The sequence below is a fragment of the Serinus canaria genome, chromosome 7 (genome assembly GCF_022539315.1).
Source record: "Serinus canaria isolate serCan28SL12 chromosome 7, serCan2020, whole genome shotgun sequence".
Classification (NCBI taxonomy): Eukaryota; Metazoa; Chordata; class Aves; order Passeriformes; family Fringillidae; genus Serinus; species Serinus canaria.
The window spans coordinates 379,783-394,341 of NC_066321.1; the positions used below are offsets into that span (position 1 = coordinate 379,783).

The 14,559-nt window shown below is 49.4% G+C and overlaps 2 protein-coding genes across 4 annotated transcripts in view; one reads left to right on the forward strand and one right to left on the reverse strand.

Annotated features, from left to right (window-relative positions):
- Window positions 1–4,170, forward strand: part of CCDC148 (coiled-coil domain containing 148) — a 45,134-nt gene extending 40,964 nt beyond the window's left edge. Inside the window, exons 13-15 of one of the 2 annotated variants that reach the window (XM_030241682.2) lie at window positions 854–971; window positions 2,491–2,631; window positions 3,629–4,170. In XM_030241682.2, coding sequence (XP_030097542.2) covers window positions 854–971; window positions 2,491–2,631; window positions 3,629–3,775 — 406 coding nt within the window. In that variant the 3' untranslated portion in view covers window positions 3,776–4,170. The remainder of the gene's footprint in view (window positions 1–853; window positions 972–2,490; window positions 2,632–3,628) is intronic. The other variant, XM_030241683.2, reaches the window with a different exon arrangement.
- A 668-nt stretch (window positions 4,171–4,838) lies between these two features.
- UPP2 (uridine phosphorylase 2) lies at window positions 4,839–12,950 on the reverse strand. Of its 2 annotated transcripts, XM_009088222.4 has the most exons (7): window positions 12,780–12,936; window positions 12,073–12,190; window positions 10,296–10,454; window positions 8,137–8,251; window positions 7,330–7,539; window positions 6,031–6,177; window positions 4,839–5,715 (listed from the first exon to the last, which is right to left on the reverse strand). In XM_009088222.4, the coding sequence occupies exons 1-7, from the start codon at window positions 12,803–12,805 to the stop codon at window positions 5,567–5,569; spliced, it is 924 nt and encodes a 307-aa protein (XP_009086470.1). In that variant the 5' UTR covers window positions 12,806–12,936; the 3' UTR covers window positions 4,839–5,566. The 2 variants fall into 2 exon arrangements, with proteins under 2 accessions (XP_009086470.1, XP_018766773.1); XM_018911228.3 differs by lacking the exon at window positions 10,296–10,454 and having other exon boundaries at window positions 12,780–12,950.
- Window positions 12,951–14,559: the final 1,609 nt, after the last annotated feature.

Sequence of the window (14,559 nt, forward strand, 5' to 3'; positions counted from 1 at the left end):
TCTCCTTTGAACTTAATTTTCTTACTCTCCAAATTGCTAAAATTTGCTGAGTAAGAAAATAACGATACATGTTTTATTGTAGTTGAAGCAGCTGTCTCGTCTCAGTTTCTCTAAAGGCGAATTCAAATTTGAAGGGCAACAGGAGAGTAATTCTCCAAATTCAAAACATGGCATTGGCAACTCCTGTAGAAGGACTAAAAGTGACATCCCAACAAATATCTATAGCTCCATAAGGAACAGACTCTGCACAATAGTCTAAAAATCCCTGCAGTGAAAGATGGAGCAGCACAGTAGTGCTGTGGGTAAAGTTCTGGAGTTAGTGGTGTGAACCTCCAGCTTTTTCCTTTGAAAGAAGGGTGCAAGTCTCAAGGTTTTTTTTCTTTTTCCAGTGACAAGACTGGGAGTGAGGTGTTTCTTTTAATGGAAAGGGTTATAGGAAAGATTTCTTCTGCCATACACAGATGTGAGAGAACATTTCTTCTTGGCAAAGAAAATGGGGGAGAAAAAAAGAGTACCAGGGCTATATAAAGCCCTGGAGAAAATCTGTGGTCTAGACATGGAATCTGAAAGGTTATTCAAGTGGTTTAAGAGAACAACTGACCAGCCAAAACCCCCCGAGAAACAATTCAAAAAGCACAACTCCCCAAACTCCCCTTGCCCAAAGAACCCAAAGCGAGGAACTCCAACAAAAAGAACACATTGGAATGCAAAAGCACCTTTGTGTTTCTGAGGCATTTTGATGACCCACCATGGCCTCAGAAGGTGTGTCTAGAGAACCTGAGGCAGTGTTTGAAGGGAATGGCAGCACAGAAAGCGGCGCTGTCACTGCCCAGCGTTTCCCTGTGCCCGGCAGGGTGCAGTTCCGACGGGCCCTGCTGGAGAAGCGGCTGCTGCAGAAGAAGGAGCTGGCCCTGCTCCAGGCCCGGCAGCAGGAGGAGAAGGAGAAGCGCCTGGAAGCGCTGCGGCGGCAGGTGGGCTGGCCCTGGCTGCACTGACTGCCAGGGCAGGCAAAGATAAATGAACGGTCTCTCAAAAGCAGATAGGGAATAAGGTAAAAGGCACGTTAGGGCTGACCAGGAGTAATTCTCTCCTGTTATAAATCCTGTGTCCTTTCTAGCTCTGACAACAGGAACATTATGACATTAAATTGTACTGTAGGAGCTGCTGATATCTGAGAGGAGATAGAGACGGGTTTTTTCCAGGCTGGATGTGATTTTTCTTCTGTGATTTTTTCTGTGTTTTGTTTGTTTTAATAACCTTAAGTCTGCCTTGAGTCTAAGGCAAGATTTATGAGTAATTTATATTCTTTTTAAATTCTGGAAACTTGCACACGTTGGATGACTTTTCTTCAGAGATATTTGAGTCTCTGAAACTTTTGCACATTACTTTTTAAAAACACACTTATTTTAGTAATTAAAATGCTTACTAATGCTTCTAATGTCATAGTAAAAGTAGAGCTAAGGTAATTTTTTATACTGCTGACTTTTGAATGAGTAATTTTGTCTTAATTTACATTTTTGTATGTAATCTCCTTGTTTTTCCTCCAAAGAGGCTGGTTGGTAGTCGTGATCTGTTGAGCTCTTCCCACTGAGTCAATTCTCTTGCCAGAGTAGAAAATGCTTCTAGAGGGGCATTTGCCTGGATGTTCCCACTTCATTATACTTCTCTTATCCACATATATACTTTGTTTCACACTAATGAAATGCTGCTTCATAAAGTATGTACAATGTTTGTATGGGGAGGGGGGAAAAGATCTTTACTAAAGCCATTTGTGTCTAGATTTGGGCAGCCTGTAAATACAAAGGTGATATTTTATTAAAGAGATGGATGAAAAAATTATCGTATGCAATTTAAAGTACTTTTTTCTGGTTTTAGCCATTCTTTGTATGGGCTCCTGACTTTAGCTATTTTGCTCATGCATCTTTCTGTATTTTTCCAAAGTAGTATTAGCCTGTATCTGGATATTTTAACACAAAGAAAGTAAGAAATGAAAAATATTAACTCTGGCACAATACAGTGTCTGGGAGTCTTTGATATTGATCTAGCCACAGGAAATTACACAGTTAAAGCAGATGCACTTCAGAAAGAAACAGAGTTGTATTATTTGGGGCATATAACTCAATGCTGTTGCCCATGACTCTATAAAATTCTGAATTATCACCCTGAACACCTTTGTTTCCATTGAAAGAAAAAGAAGAAAGTCTGGACTTCCAGGAATTGTGGGTACTGCAGAATTTTGAGGCTGCTGGATCCTTGTAGAGAGCGGGTTGGACACGAGCTCAGGCCAGTGTCTGTTGGAGAGCTCAGGGTGCTGTTGCTTCTCCCTCACACACGCTGGCTGTGCCCAGGCTGCCTCTGCGCCGCTGTTACAGGGGCACTGCAGAGACAGTGAACAATGGTGTTCTCAAAGGGTGTGCTCCTGACAATGACCTGCTCTCACCTTAGCCCCACACAGACAGAGTAATTGGGACTTTCATACTGTGTCTTCAGGTTACCATTGTTGCAAAATTAGATCCAGCCAGAGCAGTGGCTGACACGGTGGCGTCAAAAGCTCGGATGGGCATTGGAGCCAAGGAGGAGTTTGAGCTGCAGCAGCCCCTGTTCAGGTTGCACACCTACAGTGAAGAGCAGGTAAGGGGCTGTAATCATGCTGTGTAAATGAATCAGGAACTGAACTGGCTGTACTCGTGTTTCAGGGCACTCAGGTTGCTGAGAAGGCTGCTCCCACAATTTCAAATGCACTCAAGGAACATCTCAATATCTTTAAATTCCCTCACTGTTCCCTATCTGCTCAGTCAATATATTTGTAATTATTCTCACTCTGGAATTTGAAAATTAATTATGAAAAGAGAAGAGCTACGGTACAATTCTGCAGTGTAAAAGCTTTTGACGCTGAATAAGATGAAATTCTACATTGTGTATAGCTAAAGTTGTCTAGCACTGCCCATTCAAACACATTTTAAAGCTTCTCAGTTTGGTAATGGGAAGGTGTGTGTTTTGCTTGGTTATTAAAATTCCCCAAATCTGACCAATGTATGAGGTTCTGACAAATCTTCACTTAAAGATGCTTTGAACATGTATATTTGGGTCCCATGTCTTAATTCTCAGCATGCTCTCTCTGTTTCAGCTCCAGACAGGTTTGGTGCTGCTTGGGCTGCAGTATGTGATTCCACATCCTTGTGCTCCTTCCCAGTGCTGCAGGGGCTGTGGATCATGTTCCCAGTGCTGGTGTCCAGCAGCTCTGGGCACTGGGGAGGTGATGCTGGAACTGGAACCAACGTGTCGCTCTTCCTTGTACTTCCATTGCAGTCCCACTGCACACCATGGAACAGGGAGTGGAAAGGGGCTTACAAATTTTGTCAGACAACTTCTGACAAATTCCAGAAGTAATTTCCCCTCAGATTGTCATTCTGACAAAAGGAAGTGGCACTGCCATGTAAGCACAAGGCAACACTGTGAGAAAAATCTTAAAGACATTTGAAGGACTTGGATTTTGTAGGAACAGCCAGGGGGAGATTGGAGTCCGTGCTGCACTTGGGGCTGTGTGCGTGGAGAACATGGGGAAAGGCAGCAGCTCCTCAGGGAGCTTTCTGGCTTCTACTGATCATTGCTGTGGTTTTTTTAACAGGTCATTTCTGACCCCAGGCTCCGTGTTGAGCTCGCTCTCCGAGAAGCTGGACTGCATAAAACACTTTATGCAAGGGAGGTTTTGTCAAAACTTCCACCACCGAAGCTTCCAAGAAGAGACATGGAATCTACAGCTTTCAAAATGTAGAGCAGGTCTCGTCTGAGGGCAGAGCAGCACCAGGGCTCTGGTCTGGCCCACGATATGCAAACCCTAAATTCCCTTTGGCTGTCCTAGGACTGCTCAGTTCCCTGTGTGTGCAGCCATTCTAAAGCACTCTGAGCTGGGCTGCTCCACGTCACACCTGCCTGGTGTGGGTCTGGAGAGGCTGGGCTGTGTGCTCCTGGAGTGGGATTGCCCATGTCCCTTTGACTGTGAGACACCTTGCTCAAGGACTCCTGCACACAGCCCAGGCCAATCTGATGTGCAGCACCTCGAGTAGGAATTATTGGGATTGAACTGGCAGCAGAAGTCTAAAATAGTTTTGCACAGCAGTTACTTTAGGTTTTACTATGTTACATGAATAAATCCCACAATTTTCTTTACAGGTTTCTTGAGAATTTGGTTTTTTTAGTTATAGAATCTTCATTGCCATGAATGTTTCTAATATTCCTTGATTATGGTAAGATGAAACTTAAACATTTGTCTATATTTAGAAGGCAACTCGCTGCATCATATTTACTGCAAACCATTCATTCAATTTCATATTGCAGATTAGTTTTTCAGTACAAATTATAAATAGAGCTGAGATCTTTATTTCTTTATTTTCTGGTGTGACATACTCCTGAGAGTGAGCACAGGGTCAGCCCAGGAGCAGTATAATCCCAGTGTTGCAGCTGAGTTTAGTGGGGAAATGCTGCAGAGCCTGCCCTGAGCTGGGGCAGTGATGTCTTCTGGACTCAGTCTTGGTGTGCTTGTGCTAAAATTACAATTCTGTGTGTATTTGTGCTTTTTATTTTGGTACCTCCTTTGGGGTAACTCGTTATTTTTAAAATACACTTGGTCACCTCACAGCCGGTTATTCCTGGGGGATATTCCCTGGATATTCCTGTGGAGACCAGCAGTGCTCTGCTGTGGAGAACAGACTGGCTGCGAGACAATTCCCAGAAAGGCCTCATCCCAGACCTAGGATTGGTCAATAGAAAATTGATTTTTTTCCCCCCCTTGCCTTTAAAAGCAGATCTACAAGATAAAAAAATTTGCACCACTGAAATTGAGATAATAGTTGTCATATTTTATAAATACCAAGATGTTAATGAAAAAGAAAGTTTATAGGGAACAGACATTGGTTTTGAAATAGTGGGTACAGATTTTTAGGCTGAGACTTGTGGTTGTTTTCATGTCTGTAATGTCTCAGGGTAGGGACTGAGTAGAAGTCTATAGAAGTCTGGGCTACCTCAGTGCAACAGTAAGTCGGGCCTTTAGTTGATGATGTAGTGAGGCCAGAATGAGGATTTTGGGTGGGGTGTTCACAAAACAGTGAAACCCCCACAGATGGTGCCTGTCCTTCAAGGAAGGTCCACAGAACAGTGGAGAACATGCAGGTCAGTAAAAGAGTTCTGCACAGCACTACCAAGGCTGCTCATGCCAGGAGAGCTCTGCAGACCCCTTGGCTGGTCACAAATATGGATTAATTTTAATGTTATTTACTTAGGTTTTGTCTTTATGCCCAAAGCAAAGGGAACTCCTTCCTGGAAGATCGCTGTGGACTGGCCCTAACAGGACAGTCCTTTACGGCGGCTGGAGCCAGGAGTGAGGAATCTGGAGATCCACAGCCTGAGCTCGCTGCCAGCGCAGACGGTGTCAGCGCGGTCCCAGCCGCACCGCGGGTCCGCTGGCTCCGGGCAGCCCGGGGCCCGCAGCTCTGCCGCTCCCGGAGCGGGCTCCGCGGGCCGGGCCGGGCCCGCTCCCGGCGCGGGGCCCCGTGCTGGTGCCGCCACCTCAGTCCGTGCGGGTGAGCCCCAGGCGCTTGCGGATGAAGGCGGCGATCAGCCGCTGCGGCCGCTGCTGGTACTCCCACAGCACCTCGTGGGACGCCCGGATCTGGTCCCCCTCCAGCCGGTCCAGGAGCGCCACGCACACGACGGCGGCTGCGGGGGGACGGAGCGCGGTCAGCTCGCGGCCGGGCCCCGGGCGGAGCGGGCCCCCCTGCCCGGCCCTCACGGCCGGAGCCGGGAGCCGCGGCTCCACTGCCCCCAAGCCCTCAGGAGCTGCGGCTGCACGGCCGGGACGGGGCCAGGAGGGGCGGGAAGGGAGCGAGCTGTTATTGAACTATGAAATTTGCTTTAGTGTTCTTTTCTAGATAAAATCGTTAAGGATGTGTGTTTGGCCCTCTGACACAGAACAGGACCCTTGGAGGGGATTTAACCTGTGTGTGGGGAGGAGGTGGAAGCGACAAGACTCACCTTTGAGGCCGCACAGTCCACACAGGGCAGCGAATGCAGTGGACTCCATCTCAATATTCCTCACACCGGCCTCATAAGCCCTCCTTAAGTACTCCAACTTTTTTTCACTGGAAAAAGAGCATAATGCACCATCTAATCTCCCCTGACCTGGAAAGGAAGCAGAGAACTGTCACTGTTGGCCTTGCATGGCGTTATGGAGCACAGCTGCAAATGGGAAGTCCAGCAGTGCCCACAAAGTTTTCCTGTGAGCAGGTGGTTAATTCGTATTCCCCTCAGTGTTACAGCCATGGAGATGTGTCTTTCTGTAGGGGAAAGGTGGGAGGTACCAGCGGATGCTGTTCTCTGTGGGGACATGCCATTGCTGCATATCAGCTGTGAAAGTCTGCCAGGTTAAATCCCAAAAATGCCAACTGGCTGCAGAAGAGCTGCGCAGAATGGGAACACTGAGGAGAGGAAACCCCTTTAATGTGGGTTTAATTTTTCTGCAGAGGCTGGTGGGGATGGAAGCTGGAGCATTCCTGGTTTGGGCAGCCCCGGTGTGGTCGGGGAGCTGGTCCCAGCGCACTGGTGCTCCCCTGGTGCAGCTCCAGGTACCGCTGCAGGCAGGACGAACGCTGTGTTCAGTGAGGGCAGCCATGCCAAACTGAGCCTCTAACCCCTCCGGGGCTCTGGCTGTCCTGGTGTGCCTCAGAGCAGACCTGTGCCCTGTGCAGCTCCTCCTCTCGCACTCTCTGAAGGCCCTGGGCAGGCAAATGCTTACCTGTGGCTGGCCAGCCTGGGCCGCTCTTCAGTTTATTGCTGCTCCTACTTTAATCCTCTCAAATGGCTTTTTGTTTAAATAAAATATGGACTCGAGCAATACACAGATGGCTGCATCTGCAAGCAGATCTAAAGGCTTATAAATAGTGCTCAGATTATTAATTCTTCATTTATTACATTTCATCTACTCTGCAATCAGCATTTAATTTTGCAAAGGAAATGGTTCCAGAGTAACCAAAGTTTGTTTATGGAAATCTCACAGGCAACCGAATGTTTTCCTAGTGTTTGGTAGTTCTGAAGTGACAATCTTGCAGTAAGGGAGCAGCTTGGTGGCAAACTCAGCAAGGTGCAAGCAGTGGTACTGTGTGTTCTGAGGGTGCCTCCTGCTCTGCCTGGGCCCCCCACCACCACGTGCCCCACCACGTGGGTCTCTGCCTGCTGCCCTTCTAGGGCCTGGGTTCCCTGGATAGCTTTGTCCATGGAGGAGTAGAAAGACTTGGCATTATGTGTGGTGAGGAAGGAAGACAAAGCTGGTTTTACCTTCGTAGAAGTCGTAGGTACACATGGTATGGCCAATGAGCGTGGGGAAGTCAGGAATGTCCCTGCTGCAGGCGAGCAGCTCCTCGGCGAGGTCCTTGTCCAGCTCGGTGCTCCGCACCACCACATCGTCCAGCACCACCTGCTCAAAACGTGGCCGGAAGGAGGAGTCCACGGCCGTGTCAGTGATCACAACAGAGCCAGCCTTGATCCCTGTGGAAATGGAAGCTGAGGTTGCCCGGGCTCATAACACCTGTGGCCTGCTGCCAAACCTCAACACAAGAGGAAAATCTCAATAGATCTATATGTGCTTGCAGGGCTCTTCTTTTTATCGAGTAAAGAAGATGTCAGAGAATAATTGAAATTCATGAAGAAGCACGGATGTACCAGTAAAATGTACAGAATCAGTACCAGGTAAGCGATTGTGAGAATGTGCTGAGTGACAGGAGTTTAGCTGCTTCTGACTCTTGGGGATCCTGTATCCCCCTATCAGCTTGTGCAGGGATGGGATGGGCAGCACCACTACCACAGCCATCAGACACGGATTCATTTGGGTCACCTCTAATCCAGGTTTTCTGCTTGGAAAGTGACACAGGGCTGTAGTGGAATCAAGGCCTTTGTACACTCTGAGGGTGTGCACTCTGCCAAACCAGTCATCACAAGTTCTCTGTGTTTGACCCAAAACAAAATACCATGATGGATATTTAGAGACCTGGAAAAATGCTGAAGTTCAGAGCTGCATGACCTATTGCTGAGAGTTCTTTTTAATAATAGCTGTTTTGCTCTGAAGAAAGACCATGAATCGCTTACCTAAGCCCCCAGAAGTACCCATGCGTATAATAGTAACGTCCCGGCATTTTGCGTGGTGCAGCAGTTTGATCAGCTCATGAAGCATAATGGAAATGGAAGGGATGCCCATTCCGTGCTGTCGGAAGGAGAGAAAAGAGAAACATCAGTCCCCACGAGGCTGCAGCAGGTGACAGGTACATGACTGCAACAAGCTCAGGGTTGTGCTGTGGCCTCTTCTGCTGATGATGCCAACAGCAATTTTTTTGAGGGGGAAGAGACATCTTGGGGTCTTTTTAGTCTGTGCAGGTGAGGTGTCTAACCTCTTCTCCTCCCCTTGATGCTTTAAAGGTTCTTCACGCTAGTAGAGCTGGTGTTCATCCCTGGGGACCCTGTGCAGGCACACAGATGGTGCCTGTCCTTCAAGGAAGGTCCACAAATACATCCCAACATCTGAATGCTCCCAGACCTTCCCCATGCATTGCCAGTCCTTACACCATGTGCTGACTAGCACTATGTTGTGTCCTGCTTGTGCTCTGGGAGTGGTGAATTTCAGTGAGAACAACCTGAAGCTTCCCTTCTCCATGTGCCTTCCAGCCTGTCCTCACTCCACATTGGAGCATCTCTGCAACATTGCTGGGCACAATGGACAATGGAAGGGTTTTGTGTCCATCGGTGAGGACAGGCTTCAGGGTCAGGTGTTTGCTGCGTGCCTTGCAGGCTGCCTGTCCCTCTTCCTGGCTGACATTCCCTGCCCTGCTGCCCTTCTGTCCCCAGCCCCTGCCTGGTTACCGCCGGCTCCCCGCTGCTGGCTTGTTCCCACCCTCCACAGACAATACTGCCTCACTCCCATCTCTGCTCCCCAAGGCTGGCAGAAGTTCTGCAGGCCTGGAGCTGCTGGGGCTTCTGCTGCATCTGCCCAGTGCTCTGTTGCTTGGTCATCTGTCTTCTGCTTCATTGCTAGACCAACATCCTTTTCTTAGCTTTACTTTTAAGTACAAAAAGTGTTTGTGGCTGTAGAGTTTGGTTTTTCCTCTTGAAAATACCTCACATTTTTTTGGTTTTGCTATCACCTTCAAAAACCTGAAGGAAGCATACCTAGAAGCTCCATTGATTAAGGTACACCACCAGTTTTTGTGTTGCGTTGTCTCCTTTCCTTTGCTGTGAGACCAATGCTCTGTTTGCCTTGTATCATGTTTTAAATATGAAACCTTTTTGCATGTTGTTATTCTGGAACATCAGCCTGGCTTATTTGCCGATGCCTAAAAAATTAATTCTCATTGTAAATATTCAGAGCTGGAATCTGTGTTCCTGCCCCTGTATGTTTGAGCTCAGTTGTGTTTCTAAGCAACTTGCAGAAATGTGATGTTGGCAGCAGCTCTGCATGATGCTTCTCAGGGCGGCCATGTGCTCTGCCCCGTGTCCCCTTCTGCACTGGCCAAAGCTGGTGCATGGCCACAAGCTCAGTGAGGGTTTGCTTCTGGCTGTGTCACTGCTGCTGCCAGGCTGGGGAACAGCAAATCTTGTGGCAGTTGTCCCCCTTGGATCCTCTCAGATTGATTCCCTTAGGCTTGATTCCCTTGGTCAGGATTGGTTTGGTTTTGTCAGAGGGACGAAACACGAGCTCTGTTGTGTGAGTGATTCCATCTGCTGTGAATCACACTTCAGACTAATCTTGTGCCTGAAGAAATGGTGTCAGGACCAAACTTTGGGTGTGAATGCTCCCCAGCACAGCCTGTGTTTGCTTTTTCCTTTGTTCAGTGCCAAAAATCCTGCTCTGAAAGATTAATTAATAATAAGGCCAGATTTTTCTTTTAGAGCTTGTATCAATGTAATACTCCCAGCAGCATTTCATAGTTCATGTGTGGTGAGAAGTGGTTTTGCCTCCTAAACTGAGCTGAGCAGAACATGTGCATGTCTGTTGTTAATGTGGCCCTTTCCAAATGGAAAGTGCAAGTGCTGGGGAATGCTATTCAAACAGGAGCAGCTTTGCCATGGCTGAGGTTGCACTGGTGGTAGTGGCTGAACCAAAAAGTGAAAAGAGGAAAAAGCTCTGCTGGTGGGTGCTGGGGGAGGTGAGGGCACGAGAGGGAGAGGTCATGCCAGCCCCGTCCCTGCGCCGGAGCAGACGGACCCCGCCAGCAGCAGCCCCCAGGGCCCCGAGAGCGCGGCGCGGAACTCACGCTGATGGAGAGCACGGGCCCTGCCCGGTACATGGCGTAGCGGTCCGACCCCGCGCAGATGTCAGCCACGTCCTCCCCGGCACCCGCCAGCCCCAGCTCCCGCTGCATGAACTGGGCAAACGCCCGCATCCTGTTCGGGCTGCCGCCAACGCAGACAAACTGCAATAAAATACTAGCGTGTTGGTACTTAGCTAGAACAAGTACCCCCAGTCAGCCTGAACGTGGCAGTGGTGGCTGTGCCAGGGGTTGCGATGTGATGGCATAGTTTGTCTCAGGTATCCCGATCCTTCCCAGGTGCCAGTCACCTCTCCTTCCCCCACCCTGACCCCTGCTGAGTGCTGTCTATCAAACCTGGCATTCCAGAAGGGCATCGAGTGATTGGCAGAGTTCAAAAGATGCCCTGCATCCCTGGGGGCCATTGGCCCACCCAGGTGTTCCATGCACCTGAGACCTGCCCACCCTGGTTGGTGGGATCCCTACCCCTTCCCTCCCCCTCTCCCTGAGTTAAAAGAGCCAGCAACCACGCAGTTCGGAAGGTTCTGTTGGAGCTGTTACGGGATTCAGAAGCATGCAGGTCAGATTAAAACTCTGGATTGAAACCCTCCAGCAGAACCCGACTCCTTTTCCCTCACTTCGCCTTAAAACATCTGCACAGAGGTAAACTGGAGCTTTGCATGTCTGGACTTGTCTCTAGCGCCCAGCTGCAGCATCCAGCAAAGCCAGAGGTGTCTCTGAGGTGAAAACACCACAGTTGCTGCCTTTCAGTCAAGCAGCAGAGGCTGGTCAAGCCGGACAAGCCCCATCTGGATATATTGGTAATTATTCCAAAAGCCAGGCACATCTTCCCAGACAAAGCAGTGGGATGCCACTTCCTCACCATCAATTGGAGTGCCTGAGGGTCACAAAACCAGGAGTTAATATGAAACCCAGACTGTCACTCTGGCAGGGTGGTGACTACCCTGGGTGTGGGCAGCCATACAGCTGCACATACTTGGGTATCAGTCCTAGGCAAGAAAATCTAAAATAATTCTGCAAATTTGAGCTGGTAGTATCACCACTGATAGCAAAGCAAACCCAGATGTTGGAGGAGCTCATTGGTAAATTTATTCTATGAACAATGCTGACTGCAATTAGTGAGTACCGCTGATGGCACAGAGGCCATAAAGTCAGGGAGTAAAAAGGACAAATTTTACATATTAAAAGGAAATATGCTTGCTGAAGGTAGGAGGAGGATGAGTGTGCAGCTGCCAGGGCAGTGCTGATCCTGCTGCCAGGGTGCAGGGCACAGGAGCCCACGCTGTGCTGTGCAAGGCTGCTCCAGCCCTGGGCACTGAGGCTCTTCCCCCGCACAACATGGGAAAGACTCTGGTTTGAAATTAAAGAGGATGCCACAGTGACAAGTCAGTTTTGACAGCAGCAACTGATATGACATTCTCCTTCCCTTGTCTCCAGTAGATGATGATCAAGATTCTTTGGACAATTGCCTCTTCTGTCTGTCCTCCAACATGGGGCCGATATTAAATCAGGTTTTACAGAGCTACAGGTTTTTAAAAGGATAATTTTCTGTTGTGATTTCTGCCCAATACAAACAAGGACAGACAGCCTCCTTGCCCAGGCTGCTTTGGCTATGGAGTCCCTTAGCTGAGCAGCCAGACCCCACCCCACGGGGGCTTTGGCAGCAGCCGGGCTGAGCATGGGCTGGCAGTACCATTGGATTCACAGCTGGAGAGCCTGCGCAGGGGGGAGCTGCTGCCTCGCTTTTGGACCTGCTCTTTACCTTTATGTCCCCAAACATTGCTGGCAGGTTGTGCGTCTTTGTTCCCAGGTCCAAGTGGTACAGGACATCCTCTTCCATCAAGTCCAGGTGTGGGTTTTTAACAAGGACAAGCCCACTCCTGCAGGGAGACAATGAGGAGATGGGTTGGGGCGTCAGGCTGTGCCCCCAGGGAGGGGGACAGGCAGAAGTGGGGCACAGGGCAGCCTGAAAGCTCCACAAGGGTACACACAGCCCTGGTGTTGGAGAAGGGATAGGACAGGGACAAGGGACAAGCCAGCTGTGTGTGGTGTTTGGACCAGCTGTCTTTCTGCTCCAGGTAACCTCTTTGATGGGTCTGTTATTAGATCTATGTATTTGGCAAAAAATATGTCTCAGTTTTTATCAATTTTGTCAACGGCTACTTAGCTCTTTCCTTCATAGGGTTTTGTCAGCAATGTCTGGGGGTGATATACTGTGCTATTTTCTATGTGACAGTTTATTAAGCTTTTAGCAAATCAGGATTTTACACTTGTCCCAAATAACTGTCTGGCAGGGTGAGTGCAGACACTGCAGGCAGCCAGAGGCCAGCTTGCTGTCCCTTTCCACCTGCTGTAAGAGATGGGAAGCAACTAACAGTGCAGGTTACTTTTATAAATGAGGCTTAAATGAAACCCAGAAAACATTTTTCTTCTCTTATTAAAACAGATTCAGATGTTCCCATTACTCACCTCGAGTAACCTGTTGTTTCGGTCATAGCAGCTCCGCCAGAGTCAGCTGAAAGTGATACTCTGCCAAAAAGGTAAGGAAAACACTGCCTGTGTTCTCAGCTGTTGAGGTTTATCGTGCAGAAGAGGTTTCAAGGGGCTCTGCAGGGGGTTAAATACCTCCTGTGCTTTGTGCAGCTCCCAAGGTCAACAGTGGCCAGTCCCCCCTGCCCCACCACCCGCTCCCTTGTGCCAAGGTTCCTCCTTGGCTGGCATGGTTCCTCCCAGACTGGCTTTTTGGGCAGGTGCGTCACCAGTAACCTTGACTGGTGGCCCTGGGGCCAGGGCTAGTGGCCTGCTGGCCCTCTGGTGACGTTGTGCCCTCTGGCTGGTGGGAAGGGCACCAAGCACGTGGCTGCACATGTGCACCCTGGGGAGATGGTTTGTCCGAGCTGGATGTTGCTATGCTCCCACCTCGGGCTGTGTTTCTTTGGCCCTGGGGACTGAAGGACACGACAGCCTGGCCACTGCTGCTGGCCTGAAGACCTCTGCCAGCTGAGCCATTCTCTGGCCCCAGCAGGTGCAAATCCAAAACGTCCCTGCATTTGTCTGGGGTGCACAAAGCCGGAATTTGGGCTGTAGCCAACCTCCAGTCCTGCTCAGAACAGCTCCTGGACCACAGCCTGGCCTGGGGTGGCTAATTTCACTCTCAGCAATGCCCAGACAGCACTCACTGTTCGCTCTCATGGTCCACCCAGCCCCGTGTCAGCCCAGGAGCCCGTCAGAACAGTGCTCTGTGTGCCAGGGACAGCCTTGCACAGCTCCCAATCCGGGGCAGCCAGAGTGCTTGTGGGACTGTGGGATGAGTGTGTGATGCTCCTGCAGGAGCAGGAGGAGACTGGAGATACTGCTCCTGCTTCCTGTCCCAGTGGCAGGAGGCACTGCCCTGGAAGATATTTCAGGCAGCTGCTGGAGGGGCAGAATCTGGCATTTGCTGTTGACCTCTGGGAATTGTCAATGGAAGCTCTGATAATTAGAGAAGTGATAGGTAATTAATTATTGGGTGAAAGCACATTGTGTAGGACTCACTCGCACCCTGCATTCAGGCAGTGACACAGTCCTGTTTTCCTAATGGGGAGGGACAGAAATTGTTGTAACTGAGGAAGTCTTTCCCTGAGCAAATGCCCATTTTGCTACCCAAATTTACTTTAAATTGCAAACCCCGTATAAAAATAAGCAAACACTGCAAGCCAGTGGCCTGGGAACATGTAAATTGGGTACCTTGCCCAAGATAGGGTCAGGATAGCTCTGAGAAGGGGAAGGAACAGAGCTCTCAGGGATATTTCAGGCTTGCTGGAGTCATACCAAGGCAGGCTGGAAGGATTGCTCTGCTCTGATGAAGTTCTCCCTTCCTGGATGCTGTTCACATATGCCTGCCAAAAATGACTTATTACTGGCGCTCAACAGCACTCCTGAAGAATGAGGATCTGGAGACTCTTCTCCCTTTCAGAAAGCACCAGATTTCTGCGAGGGACACAGAAAAAGTTTCTTTGGGGCTGCACACACCTTCTGCCTCCCGAAGTCACTTGGTGTGATTGCTGTGGTTTCAGGTGCACAGTGGATTGTGCAGTGGGCTCCATGCAGAGCTTCCAGTCGTGTCCAGTGAGAGTTACCTAATCTGGGAACAAGCAGAAGGTTTGCTGCTGTTTGCCAGAGGTGGCTGGTAATGCCCTGGGGGAGGTGGGATCAGGCTGAGGCTTCCTGTGGATTCTCCTCCTTCTCTGGTCTTACTTGGTTGTAGGAA

Bases quoted from the DNA above. Each gene is read 5' to 3' on its own strand.
- UPP2 (XM_009088222.4), bottom strand. From the start codon at position 12,805: ATGACCGAAACAACAGGTTACTCGAG. The intron at 12,191-12,779 runs GTGAGTAATGGG...GTCTCCCTGCAG, and splicing joins GAAACAACAGGTTACTCGAG to GAGTGGGCTTGTCCTTGTTA. The intron at 6,178-7,329 runs GTAAAACCAGCT...CTTCCTTTCCAG, and splicing joins TACCTACGACTTCTACGAAG to GTCAGGGGAGATTAGATGGT.